The sequence below is a fragment of the Mytilus californianus genome, unplaced genomic scaffold (genome assembly GCF_021869535.1).
Source record: "Mytilus californianus isolate M0D057914Y unplaced genomic scaffold, xbMytCali1.0.p SCAF_7, whole genome shotgun sequence".
NCBI lineage: Eukaryota > Metazoa > Mollusca > Bivalvia > Mytilida > Mytilidae > Mytilus > Mytilus californianus.
The window spans coordinates 92421246-92436041 of NW_026262723.1; the positions used below are offsets into that span (position 1 = coordinate 92421246).

General features: G+C 32.5%; 1 protein-coding gene across 1 annotated transcript in view; it reads right to left on the minus strand.

Moving 5' to 3' along the window:
- Positions 1-14796, minus strand: part of LOC127708746 (uncharacterized) — a 46844-nt gene that overhangs the window by 11424 nt on the left and 20624 nt on the right. The window contains exons 2-3 of the mRNA XM_052213877.1: positions 5595-5852; positions 4304-4421 (exon numbers count right to left, since the gene is read on the minus strand). Of these exons, the coding sequence (XP_052069837.1) occupies positions 4304-4421; positions 5595-5800 (324 nt within the window). The 5' untranslated portion in view covers positions 5801-5852. The remainder of the gene's footprint in view (positions 1-4303; positions 4422-5594; positions 5853-14796) is intronic.

Here is a 14796-nt window from a genome sequence, read left to right on the forward strand (position 1 = left end):
CAGTTGGAGAATATTTGGAGATTATTTAGGTTAGTTGGAGAATATTTGGAGAATATTAAGGTCAGTTGGAGAAATTTTTGAGATGATGGGTATATAAGGGCCCTCTGTTTCAGTGTTGAGGATAACTGAAGGCAAGAAAGGAACGATACAATATGAGACGTTAAAAAGATTTTTGTAATTCTAGGCAAATCTTGGAAAAACCTTGATATATTCGGAGAAAGTTGTGTTTTATTACTATTCATTTGTATTGTGTTTTAATATTTTTGTCCGCACAGTATTGGACATTGTTGCTTGGGTTTTGTCCGCACAGTATTGGACACTGTTGCGTGGTTTTTGTTTGCACAGTATTGGACACTGTTGCGTGGTTTTTTGTCCGCACAGTATTGGACACTGTTGTGTGGTTTTTGTCCGCACAGTATTGGACAATGTTGCGTGGTTTTTGGTTGCACAGTATTGGACACTGTTGCACATATTTGTTATATTACGGAATGTAATGAAACCGTTGTATTGTGTTGTGTTAAATACAATTCATTTTTGGAAGATATGTGCCGATAGTCTGTATAGTTTCTCCAACATTTTTATATGTGATTTGAATTGTAAACTGTATATTATGTAAATATTTGTCCAGATTAGAATTATAATAAACAATAGATTAGTCGATTTACTTGTATATATGTAGGACTCTGAACCGCGATGGTACTCCGAACCACGATGGTCAAGCTGAAGTGCGATGGTTGGACGCTGAAGTGCGTTTTTGTTCACGCCGAAGTTCGATGGTGGCATTGTGACGCAATCTTGTTGATAGCTACGCTGAAGTGCGTTGGTAGTGATGCTGAAGTTCGATGGACTTCATAAACTATAGTTTCAATGCTTTTCATGTCGAAGTCCATTTGTTTGTTAGAAGCAGTTTTTCGGGTTTTTAAGTTAATATGGGACTTATAAACTTTTAATACTATGGGAAACTGGGAGTAATTGGTGGAGAAGGAAAAGTTAAACTTCTGTAGCGGATTTCTTTTCGAAATCTACAAAAGTTTTTTTTTACGTACGATGGAGCGTGGCATTGTCTTAATACACACGGGTCTACAGACAGACTCTTCGTGTTATTATATTACGGTAAACGAGATACTCATGAGGGAACAAAGTAAAGATAAAATGTTTGCGCAGCATTAGGTCCACATGCATAAAATCAAAGAGGACGATCTCTCATTTAGTATGCAACTGTAACTAAGGACATACATTGACAATAAATAATGCAAATTAATCTACTAACTATTAAAAAAATCTACTTCTCATAATAATTGCACATCTGCAGATTTTAATTAGCCAGCACGCGTCATATAGACCATCGCACATCAGCGAACGGACCATCGCACTTCGGTGCAGATCATCGCACTTCAGCGTGACCATCGCTCCTCCGAGTCCTACATATATTCTTATTTAACAAGACTACGTACGCATCACTGGTTAATCTGTCGTCAATTTGTCCGTAAATTCAATGTATCCTGACCTGAAAGGTTTCGATATAATCGACCGCCATGGCAATAACAGAATTTAGTTCATCGTTTGACCTAATTGGAAATACATGTAAACGGTCTAATATTATATGCATAAATGATGCCACGATAGTAAAATTTGCCATTTTGTACCAACCTGAAATTTAAGATCGCAGCCACCACAGATCTTAGTTTGAGAATTGAACACATTGTTAGATACATATACATCGCGTTTATGATACGATTTAAAGATGATTATCTCATCAAAGATTAGTATACCTAAACTGTTAAATTACATTTTGGTCACACATGTTAACTATATGTAATATCGATAGAGTTTCTATAGTTTGTAAATGATTGCCTGCTGTTTCCGATAATATGCATCGTTGATTGACAAAATATGATGTTCTCGATAATATCGATCGTTTTTATTTTCTGTAACTGATAGACAAATTTTCTCGATAATATCAATCGATCTATATTATCTGTAATTCATTGACGAATGTTCTCGATAAAATCGATCGATTCTTTAATGTCTTTAATTGACTGACATATGTTCTCGATAAAATCGATCGATTCTTTCATGTCTTTAATTGACTGACATATGTTCTCGATAAAATCGATCGATTCTTTCATGTCTTTAATTGACTGACATATGTTCTCGCTTATATGGATCGTTTGTTGACAAAATATGATGTTGTCGATAATATCGATCAAGTTTCTATTGTCTGTTTTTTATTTACAGATGTTCTCGGTAAATATTGATTGACAGAATAATATGTTTTCGATAATTTCGATCGAGTCCCTATTGCAGCGTGTAATTGATTGGCATATATTCTATCGAGTCACGTAAATTAAATATGAGGTCGATTAAATTGAATTTCTTAATAGTTATCTTTGTCTTGTTGGAAATTGTTGGTGATGGCAAATTATAGTCTCTGTGATCTTTTCTAGACTGGAGGAAGGGGGGGCGATTTAGAGCTAGGCATATTTGTAAGACACTTGTATATTGTTGTTGACCTTTATATGTTTTGTGTTCTTTTTTATACTGTTGGGTTTTTGCCTCACGCAAAATCTCCTTTTACCGAAAGACTTACATCAACAGAAGATAAAGAAACTCGTTTATTTTTACCATGGGATCAAATGGTAAAAGTACAAACATTCATACTGATCTGTCATTAATATTTAACTTTTAATGGTATTTTAAACGCAGGATAAATAGAATGTGTCACAAATCATAATAATATAAAATCAGATGTACTTTAAATTTACCACGTGAACAACCATAGACTCTAAAGAGCTGTGAGTTTTAATTTCCAACATAACGAACAACATTTTGCCGGATTACACGTAAGCTAGCACATGATGATCCCGCATCAATATAATAACACAAATTTAATGGGAAAATCCTATCTTATCTGATTGTAGAGTTAAACATTATTTGCCATATATCTTAATGTTATCTACATTCCCTAAAGAATCTCAGACATTATTCAAAATATAAAACATGAGACAAACCGATTATGTAATTCTAGAATATATTAAGACCCCACCTTTAAAGTAGGACAGATCCGATAAAGGTTGCCATGATTACAAATCACTGTGAGCTATGGTACTAATATAATGTTTCATGGTTTTATATTATCGCTAGCGCATCGAAATTCATAAAGTGTTAATTTCATTTACTAGCACTAGGTCCCGAGGGTATCATCAGCTCAGTAGTGAGTGATTTGGTACTGACATGATTTATAACACATCTTTCTAAGTTCTTTGTTGATAAAATAAGAAATTAATAATAAAAAACTCAAAGCTCCAATTCCTTCAGGAAAAGTTTACCATAGCTGAATGTGGCTACTCTTTTAAGTTCCCTTTTCGTCAAATATCTCCTAACGTTTCTACGGGTTTTTTTTAATTCCTGGCTTTCAATACTTTAGATTTGAACGTTTCTGATGAAGGTAAAACAAGAAAAGCGCTTCGGACAAAATTTATTAAGTGTCATAAAAACATTGTCTTACATGTCAATTTGGTCTCTGGTGGAGAGTTGTCTCATTGGCAATCATATCACATCTCTTAGACTGTTGGAGAGTTGTCTCATCGGCAATCATACCACATCTTCTTATCTTTATGATACTAATGAGTCAGTTCATCTGTTAGTGAACTGTCAGTCCAAAGTGTACGAGGTACTTAGTAATCAGTGCTCTGGTACGATACTGGTAAGATTTTTAAATGCTATAATTTGTTCGAAAATTATTAGCTTTATGAATTTAAATTAAATCTAAAACTGAAACTCCATGAGGCAAAGGTGACCTCTGATGGTTTGGGCTATTCTGTTTAAGTCTTTATAGTTTTTATGCTCTCCCAACATTTATTTGTCTTTTAAAACTTTTGTATTCGAGCGTACCTGATGAAGGCTCTTCCAGAATCGCGTGTCATGAACATTGTACACTTAAAATATTTTTTTTCCCTAAAATGTCTATCAAGGTCAAGGTCTAAGACTGTTTATTTTGTATGTCCCTTTTAAAATTTCTCGGTGGCCGAGTGGTCTTAGTAGTTCAACTACGGTTATCACTAGCCAGTCAATAATGAGGTTGTGAGTTCGAACCCCTCTCGTGCGGGTGCACTTGACTCCAATCTTAATTGACTAGGATTGTCAGTTTTCCTATCGAAGGGTGGTGGTTTTCTCCGGGGATTCCGGCTTCTTCCACCAATAAAAACTTACCGCCATGAAATAGCACAATAGTGTTGAAAGTGGCGTTAAACACCAATCAATCAATCAATTTAAAATTCTAAAAAAATTGACCATAACTTACCGATTGATGACGTGGCCTTGTAGTATTTGCCAACCCATAGCAAAAATAATACATTACAGCTGCAATTAAAATACAGATTCCTATACCACAAGCTGCAGGGCCAATTACTTTGTATAGCCTGAAATTATTAAATTGTCGTTAGCCAATCTAGGACGATGCATTACTCTAGAAGTGATACAGGGTTGTCAACAAAATAAGATAAAAAAACCAGCTTATTCATAAGGCAAACAATGGAAATGTTCGTCACTTAAACGAATACGTCTGAAAAATCTAGAACTAGATATATTTAATTATCGACTAGTCTATAGAAAAGCTTTGATCCAGTGAGGAATTATTTCCTTATCAATTACAAACGAAATTACTTTTTCTTAAGAATAAAGTGCCATATGATCCCATATGACTACATTTTTTGAAAACTTCATATCAAGGACAGTTGCATAAATCAGGATTATTGTTCAGCACGCATCTCATTGCTAAATGTTCTATTAGGTCTTGTAATTGGTCGGTTTGAAAGCAGTTATAAAATTTATAAGCTTAATACGGAAAATCTAGATATGGTAAAATTGTTGTGAGATGTATAAGTACCCTACTACGTCCACTCTGTATTTTTCTTAGATGTATTTCTATTTGTATCCATCTGATGAGTTAAGCCTTTTTCAACTGATTTTTCAGTATAGTTTGTTCTTATGTTGTACTATTACCCTACTGTCCCAGGTTAAGGGGAGGGTTGGCGCCTTCAAACTAGTTTAACCCCGCCACATTCTGTATGTGCCTGTCCCAAGTCAGGAGCCTGTAATTCAGTGGTTGTTGTTTGTTGCTGTGTAACATATGTGTTTTTCGTTCATTATTTTGTACATAAATTAGGTCGTTAGTTTTCTCGTTTGAATTGTTTTACATTTTTCATTTCGGGGCCTTTTATAGCTGACTATGCGGATTGTTGAAGGCCGTACGGTGACCTATAGTTGTTAATTTCTGTGTCATTTGGTCTCTTGTGGAGAGTTGTTTCATTGGCAATTATACCACATCTTCTTATTCTTATATGAATTAATATAGAAATAAGGAGATTCGGTATAATTACCAATGAGACAACTGCTTTATTGTATTTTTGATTTTCTAGCAACTCGTAGGTGCATTTGATTTTACTCGGGCTTAAGCCCATGAATAAAAAGTACAGTGAAAATAGATAATATATCTCATTTAAATTAAATGCACAGTTATACCCCAATAGGGATGAATAAATAATATAAATATATATATTGCTTGAGGGAATGTCTTTTCAACTCATACTTACACACCATGTGCTGGAGACAAATTGTCAATATCCTCATCATTACTTATGCCTAATATTGTCATTGCAACACCGGGGGCAAAAATTAATGTTCCAACAAAAATCATCACAATGAATCTCCTTCCTGAGAACTGTGGAGACATTAACCGGATGCGCTTCGCCCCTTGTTTCCGGTTCCGGGCAACACTGGCAATAACTGCCGGTCTCATTTTCAGGCTATAGCGGTATCATTTATTTAAATTCTTTAAAAAATGTCCCATTCTGAAATATATATTCACAAAAAATCATCAGTAAAAGAATTAAAAAAAAAAACACCTTCAAAAAAAGGAAAAGATTTGATGAACTACACCTAAGAGCAAATAAAGCAGTGTATTCGTACGGAATTACAAAAATATGTAATGACGAATTTAATCAGTAGTCACGAATTACAAAAACAACTGTGATAACAAATTACACACATTCGTGAAAACGATTTTAATCCGTAATAACGAATTTAATCCGTGATAACGATTTTAATCGGTGATAACGAATTTAATCCGTGATAACGAATTTAATTAGTGATATCGAATTCAAATTATATTTTTGAAAGGTCCTAAATGGGCTTCCGTATATTCGCTCAGATATGAAGACCAAATATTTTGGGGGTTATTGAAAATAAGGTAAAACAAAGTTTGAAATCTTATGTTTAGAACTGCGCTCATTAATTTGGAGCAAAGATAAGATCAAGATTACTCGAAATAGAACCCATGTCTTGATTTTGATGTTTGTGTTTTACAATGGAAACTCCGTGCTAAAATTTATGCCTAAAGAGTGCAACTTTCTTTGCTTTAAGATTATAGTTTGAAATTACAACGCAGAGTGTACATATATTATTTTGTCAATGGATGGTTTAGATTGATTGTAAGACGAAATAGTATTAAATATTAAAAAGTCAGAATTGATATCATATGAAGTGATTGATTGGTTGTTGTTTGCTTAACGCCCAGTGGTAAAGATTCCATGCATGTTTAGGACGAATTATATGAATTGAAGCAAAAGATAGTTGACAATGCTGTCACAGGAAAACTTTTTGATTTTCCACTTGGTATCTCCTCCATTTTTTTATACACTATGAAGATTCGTTTATTGTCAAAATGAGCATCTGATGCACTAACAATAGTACCGTTAATGTTATTATTCTTATTATCATATACCCGATTGTATAGTTAAAAATCCCTCAGAGAGAAACATATAATTATTTCCATCCTCTATGGTGTACCGGACTATAGATAACTATTTTTCCATGAAAAATCCTAGCACGACGTATCGTATATGAACGGGAAAAATCGAGAAAACAATTGTATAACATAATTGACATTTATTGATGTAATTACGGTTAATTATGTAGCACGAGATAATGGAATCATTGCACTTAAGCCTGGAGAACAATCTCTTATTTTAAATTGATGATGTGGTGAGGATCTCACCATGTTGGAAGTGTAAATAGGATTTATAGGAAAGCATAAATAGCGACAACTTTGTTACTTAGTACACAATTATAATCTACCTGACGAGGCATGGAGCGCTAATAAGAATACAATTAGAAACAATTAAAAAATGGGTTTAGAAGTGCAGTTACCAATGTTCAATTAGCAGAATATTGACACTTATATGTTCTCAATATGGTGATTGTATACCTAGAGATATATTCTTAACACCAGTTTAGTCTGTCACTGATCCATTGTGTCCAGTTCTTCTGAAATTAATACTTGTTTTGTCATGTTGCTAGTCTTGGTATTTCATACAGGATAGAACTATTCTATTCTATGGTACAATATTCGACATGAACGATGTCATACAATAATATTGAACAGGTATTATAATATGTATGTCTTTTAAAATATAATATGATATTGCCTTCATGGAATAAGTTGTATCTGTCTACAGAAGAGTACAATCTTACACATGATAACAACCCTATCAAGTTTTGAAAAAAAAATACATATGATACCGAGTTAATTGTTTAAAAGTACTTCTAAACCAACAAAACTTCAATTTGCAAGATGATCTTGGCTATTCTCTCTAGGTCCTTTTTAATCACATAGCTCCTAAGACGGCATGCATATCTACGATTCATGGCTATCAAATGTGTAGGTATGCACGTTCCTAATGAAGACAAATCAAGAAAAGCGCTTCGAACGCAAGAAATTTATAAAGTGATTGTTTCATCATCTGTATATAGTAATCTTGAGACCAATAGCTTTGGAAGACAAATATATAAATCATGAAGATTCGTCAAAATCGACAAGGGTCTCAACAGGGAATTATCTATAGGGTCAACATACCTTGAACAAAGTGCAATTACATGATTATGTTAGTAACCTCTTTATAAACAATGAAAAATATGCATTGGAAGAATATTAAACAATGACGGTCTTTAAATGGGATAAATGTGTGGTTTTATTAACAAACTGCATACAGCCTCAATAGCATCCTTTCAAAATTATTGTGAAATGTATTAAACGTTATTTTTTACGTGAATTTGTATATTTATCATATGGAATGTTATTAGAAAGATAAAAAAAACCTTTGATGGAATCAAACAGAGCATGTAAATACAATTGTTATGGAATCCAGAGTAATAATGTAATTGTACAAGTTTTGACATTATAGTAAATACTTCTCTTTGTGATATAGAAGTGTAGTTTAACTCCATGTGTTACTAGAAGACATCGTCATTTCTACTTAAATAGAAAAATAAATTGGATCAAATGTGCCATATATACTCAGCCACTCTCAACAATGTTATTGACCAGGCTAAATATGTATCTTTAAGCTGAAGTGGTATAGATTTATTTGATGGATTGCACCGATTTCTTATAGATATATATATATATATATATATATATATATACAAGTCTAAATTGAAAACAACGTTCAAACCTATGATTGCGTTGGATAAAAACCGCAATTTTTATACGTGTGCATGCAAAACAAATTTCTCGTTAGAGGGGTCTAAATACAGCACAAACAACATTTTCCAAAAGACCAAAAAAGTGAAAAAGTATATTTTAACAAAACGCATTTGACTAACAGGTCGAACAACAAATGCTCTTAAACCCTGCTGACTGCCATTGGCGATTGCCAAATAAACGGATCACCGATGTAATAAATGGATCTTAATTATAAAATTAATACTAAACAGAAAACAATAAACTCGCGGAAAAAATGGTATACCGCAAACAAAAGGTGCAAAGGTTTTTGTACACCATATCCGGATTTCGACAATTAATGTCTCTTCAGTGATGTTAGGAATCGAAACGGTATTTGGAAAGCCATACAATTTACCTCAATTTAGGATAGACTCTCGAATTTGAGGAGTCAAAATAGGATGAACGGATCATATAAACCCGAAGGCAAATATAATACAAGCCCAAACGAAAAAATATAAACAAGTCTAAATTGAAAACTAAGTTCAAACCTATGATTGCGTTGGATAAAAACCGCAATTTTTATACGTGTGCATGCAAAACAAATTTCTCGTTAGAGGGGTCTAAATACAGCACAAACAACATTTTCCAAAAGACCAAAAAAGTGAAAAAGTATATTTTAACAAAACGCATTTGACTAACAGGTCGAACAACAAATGCTCTTAAACCCTGCTGACTGCCATTGGCGATTGCCAAATAAACGGATCACCGATGTAATAAATGGATCTTAATTATAAAATTAATACTAAACAGAAAACAATAAACTCGCGGAAAAGATGGTATACCGCAAACAAAAGGTGCAAAGGTTTTTGTACACCATATCCGGATTTCGACAATTAATGTCTCTTCAGTGATGTTAGGAATCGAAACGGTATTTGGAAAGCCATACAATTTACCTCAATTTAGGATAGACTCTCGAATTTTGAGGAGTCAAAATAGGATGAACGGATCATATAAACCCGATGGCAAATATAATACAAGCCCAAACGAAAAAATATAAACAAGTCTAAATTGAAAACAACGTTCAAACCTATGATTGCGTTGGATAAAAACCGCAATTTTTATACGTGTGCATGCAGAACAAATTTCTCGTTAGAGGGGTCTAAATACAGCACAAACAACATTTTCCAAAAGACCAAAAAAGTGAAAAAGTATATTTTAACAAAACGCATTTGACTAACAGGTCGAACAACAAATGCTCTTATATATATATATAAAATGCTCTTTTATATATATATAAAAGGGTTAATAATAAATAAACTCATCATAGATACCAGGATTGAAAAATTGTATTTGCGCCAGACGCGCGTTTCGTCTACAAAAGACTCATCAGTGACACTCGAATAAAAAAAAGTTAAAAAAAAGCCAAATAAAGAAAGAAGTTGAAGAGCATTGAGGACCAAAAATAATAGATATGTATTTGTGTGTTTATGTTTTCCTAACGTATATTGTAAAGATTTTGGTAGCAATCCTTGAACCAATAAAATATTCTATGTCTTATTCCAATTTCTTAAAAAGTATATCCACAAATTATGTTGATCGAAGAGACACTGGGCACTAGCGTTTGTAATTAGTAAATCGCAGGAAGTTTCGGTTGCCAGGTATTTCGGCGGCTGATACCTAAATGGTTGATATTCACATGATATTTTCAAACAATTTTTACAGTTTTTGCAATTTAATGTTAAATAAATATAAGATAAGATAAGATAATAAAAGATAAGATAAGATATTTTATTTTCCAAACTAGGTTCCCAGGGAAGCATACACACATAACAAATATAATCGTTACAACATACAGTATTTTACATGACATTCATATAATACACCTAAAATATTGATATAAAGTTATACAGGCTATTATATGTTAAATTAAAAAAGTATTTAAGAGTTGCTACTCCAGAGATGTGGCAAACGTTTTTCTCACTTGATTTTATTTGCTGTTGTTTTTATTTTATAACATTTTTGCTGGAAATGTATAAATATAATTGATTGTTTAGCTGCAACAGGTACCAAGGGACGGTGCTCTAGTTATACATGGCAATAGACAAAAATACTCATACAATCAACCTCAATACTTGTATCAACAGGAAGCTTTAAAAGTATGTATTACATGCATGCAGCGCTTTCTGACCTGCAGAGCAGATAACCTTTTATATAACAAGAGAAACAGTAATGCCTCGAGAGTAATGCATTGCTACAGGTGTTTTTTTTTAACGCTGATATTTTAATGAACCCTTATTTATGAATTGTTTGTTATATTTATCCTTTTCAATATTTCTACTTACGTTGACTGATAAAAAAAAGTGGATTAACGTTAACATTTATGCAACATTGTACAGAGTTCTGTTTTCATTATTATTAGATATATAGATATAAGAAGATGTGGTATGAGTGCCAATGAGACAAATCTCCATCCAAGTCAAAATTAATAAAAGTAAACCATTATAGGTCACAGTACGGTCTTCAACACGGAGCCTTGGCTCACACCGAACAGTAAGCTATAAAGGGCCCCAAAAATTACTTGTGTAAAACCATTCAAACGGGAAAACCAACGGTCTAATCTATATAAAAAACGAGAAACGAGAAACACTTATGAACCACATAAACAAACGACAACTACTGAACATCAGATTCCTGACTTAGGACAGGTGCAAACAAATGCAGCGGGTTTAAACGTTTTAATGGTACCAAACCTTCACCTTTTTTCTGACTCAATAGTGTAACATCACAACATAGAAATATATTTATTTGATTCCATGAAAAAGAAAAAAAAATATCATCATATCTTATTAGTAACTGCACAATTTGTAGTTTTTCATCTATCGATTTCGAAAAAGTATATGTATTCAGTGAACATTCGTGTAAATGGAAAAATAAACCAATTACTACATCAATTTCATATCTACAATCACAGTACCAGTAAGCCTCCTGTCATTCTGACGATAAAATATATGCATGACATAAACCTGTTGTGTTTGACAGACCTTTTTGACAGGGCAATTATGTCAATGGAAAAATAAATGACTTTACATTAATTCTCATTCAAAAATTATACGAACTTATAGCCAATTGTCATTTTTTCCGGCTGCTGACACCACCATGATTGATATTCTTATAGTATTTTTCAAACAAGCTTTACCAGTTTTGCAATTTATGTGAAATAAATATTTACCAGTAGAAATATGCTTGTTTTGACAAGAAAGGTATGTCTTACATGCATATAGGACTTTATCACCTGCAAAGCAGATAAACCTTTATATAATCCGCATAGAAACATAGTATACTTTTTCATAAAAAATATACATAAAGTTTCGGCATGTACTAAAAGGTTGAGTGGAGTGGAGTGGAGTGGTGGAGTGGAGTGTTGGAGTGCTGGAGTGGAGTCATGGAGTGAAAACATGGAGTTAGAAAATGGAGTGTAGTTGAGTTGTTGGGTCCATAGTTTTAAAATTAAACCAATTTGTAAGATATGTTTTTATAGCTTTAAAAATCATAGAATGAATTTGGATGTTTGGTCTCGACAACGTCCAACTGCATTCATGTACATTGTACCAATATAATTCACCTTGGATGTGTCATAGGTATGATTTAAGGTTATATCTCCAAACATGCAGTCTAGGTCGCACACACATTTAAAGATGTCCTGAAATGTGTAAGATGCACCACGAGGGCGTTAGCCCGAGTAGGTGTATCTAATTTACACCCCAAAATATTATGATTAATGTTAAATGATAGATATCTATAACTTAGGAGGGGGCCTTTCAGCAATTTTACCTTAGTTAACAACATTCTGGTGTAAATATATTTACTTGCAAAGCAAAGTTTAAGTTATAAACTTCAAGTATATACAAAACAACAGCATAAACAGAACAGTCTTTTGCAAGAAAAACGACACTTGGTTTCTGTATGTTTCATTTGCGAAAGATATGAATTTGCTTATTTGGTAAAAGATCTATTTATCTATGGAGATCAATATAGCATTCATTTAAGTTAATTTTAAATCAAGAATGAAAAATTTGTCTGTTTGACATAAATTATATAGTTTTATTCGATGATGATCAATTAATGATTTTTTTTATACATTTCAATATTTAAGAATCTTGTCATTCACATGAAATGTAGCACATCAGATTCATGGGATAATCTTTTAAACATTTAGGTCACGTCCGAAAATTAGAATTATACTGTTATAGTAATATTATAGTAATGACAGTTTTATGGGTTCTATTGACAGGTGACGGTGGTTAGAGACATTGTCGTTATCTATTTATAATTGGAAGAAACAAAATATTTTAAAAAGTACAGTCATTAAATTAACACGATAAAATCAAAGTGAAAATGTTGATTGATAATTAAGTTTTATTATATATTGGTCCCTTGTTAACAAAAATATTAATAATTTTAATATCTTTATTGACTAGATGATTTTTCAGTCACTAGTTATCAAATATTATTAAAAAAATGAAAACAATACGTTACATAAATTTCATGCGTCCAAAGCTCTTGACTCTGACAGACTTTGCAGGGAATAAGACATACATTTTTTTAACTAGGGGCTAAACCTGCCACAATTTGAAAATTAACAAAAGCACTATGGGCATTTCAATAAAAGTTTTGTGAGCTCGTCCAAAATTTTAGTAGCATAGGCTACTGGGCCCTTGTTAATCCTTTTCCCTGCTTAGTATATCGTATTAAATACATGTTGTCAATGTTCAAGTTTATTATTTCCATAAAATTATAAGAATTGGAAGAGCAATAAAATACACAATATTGAAGTTTCAGATATCATACATAATTATATGGAAATAATAAACTTGAACATTGACAACATGTATTTAATACGATATACTAAGCAGGGAAAAGGATTAACAAGGGCCCAGTAGCCTATGCTACTAAAATTTTGGACGAGCTCACAAAACTTTTATTGAAATGCCCATAGTGCTTTTGTTAATTTTCACATTGTGGCAGGTTTAGCCCCTAGTTAAAAAAATGTATGTCTTATTCCCTGCAAAGTCTGTCAGAGTCAAACAGAAGCAGAAAAGAGCTTTGGACGCATGAAATGAATATTACAAGAAATATATTTTATGAATTAATTTGTATAACTTATGGGTGTTGTTATTGTTTCAATTGAAAGTGTCTAGAGACAATTGAATGCAGACGTTTTCGTTCACTGATATTTGAAACAATGATGGGTTTTTCATTTCATCAGATAATTATTTACCCTTCAAGGTGAATTGATTGATGCATTTTAATTGTTTGTGATGAGACATTATATAATGATTAAGATAAACAAAGTCCAGAAAAAACTGCCATTAGAAATACACTACAATTCCGAACAGTAAAAATTATTACTAGATAAACAATATCATCACACCTCTAACTGAGCTGTCATAAAATGCTACCCAAAACATTGTCCAACTTTGATGAATAATCAAATATGACAAATGAAATAAGATAAAATCATCGTGTTTTGCAATTTCAATAAAAAAGAAGAAAAAAAAAAACAATTATAAATGATTTTCATTTGAGATTTTCATTTGAATTCGTTAACAATTTCATTTGATATGAAGTGTGATTGATTTATGGATTCGTTCAATATTTAACCAAAATCCTTTACTCCTCTCCACTCCATTTCCTAACTCCATGTGTTCACTCTATGACTCCACTCCAACACTCCACCACTCCACTCTAACACTCCACTCCACTCCACTCAACGTTTTAGTACATGCCTAAAGTTTCATGAATATTTATGTATTACGAGATTTTTTCTTTTGCGCTGATAATTGAATCAGTTCTTATATGCATTTTTTTTTATTATTTTTTATATTTCTACTTATCGCTGATAAGAAAAAGAGTTTTACGTTGACATTGAAGCAACATTGTAAAGATTTCCCTGCTTTTCTGTCATGATTGTATGATACCTAATATTTGATTGAAAGAAAAAGAGAAAAAAAAACCTATATCATTGCAACTGAAAAAAATAGTTTATCAACCTTGCATTTCAAAATATTATATATATTCAGTGAACAATTATGCCAAGGTAAAAAAAAACCACAATAACTACATAAAATTGCAGTGCCAGTAAACATATTCCGGTTTGTCTACTGTCATTCTGACGGCTAAATCAACCTTTCGACCTTCACCTATGTTGTGTTTGACAGACCTATTTGAATCAGATTAGAAGAGTTTATTATATCTGGAATTGCTTTATAAGACTTAACAATGTTGAAGGTATC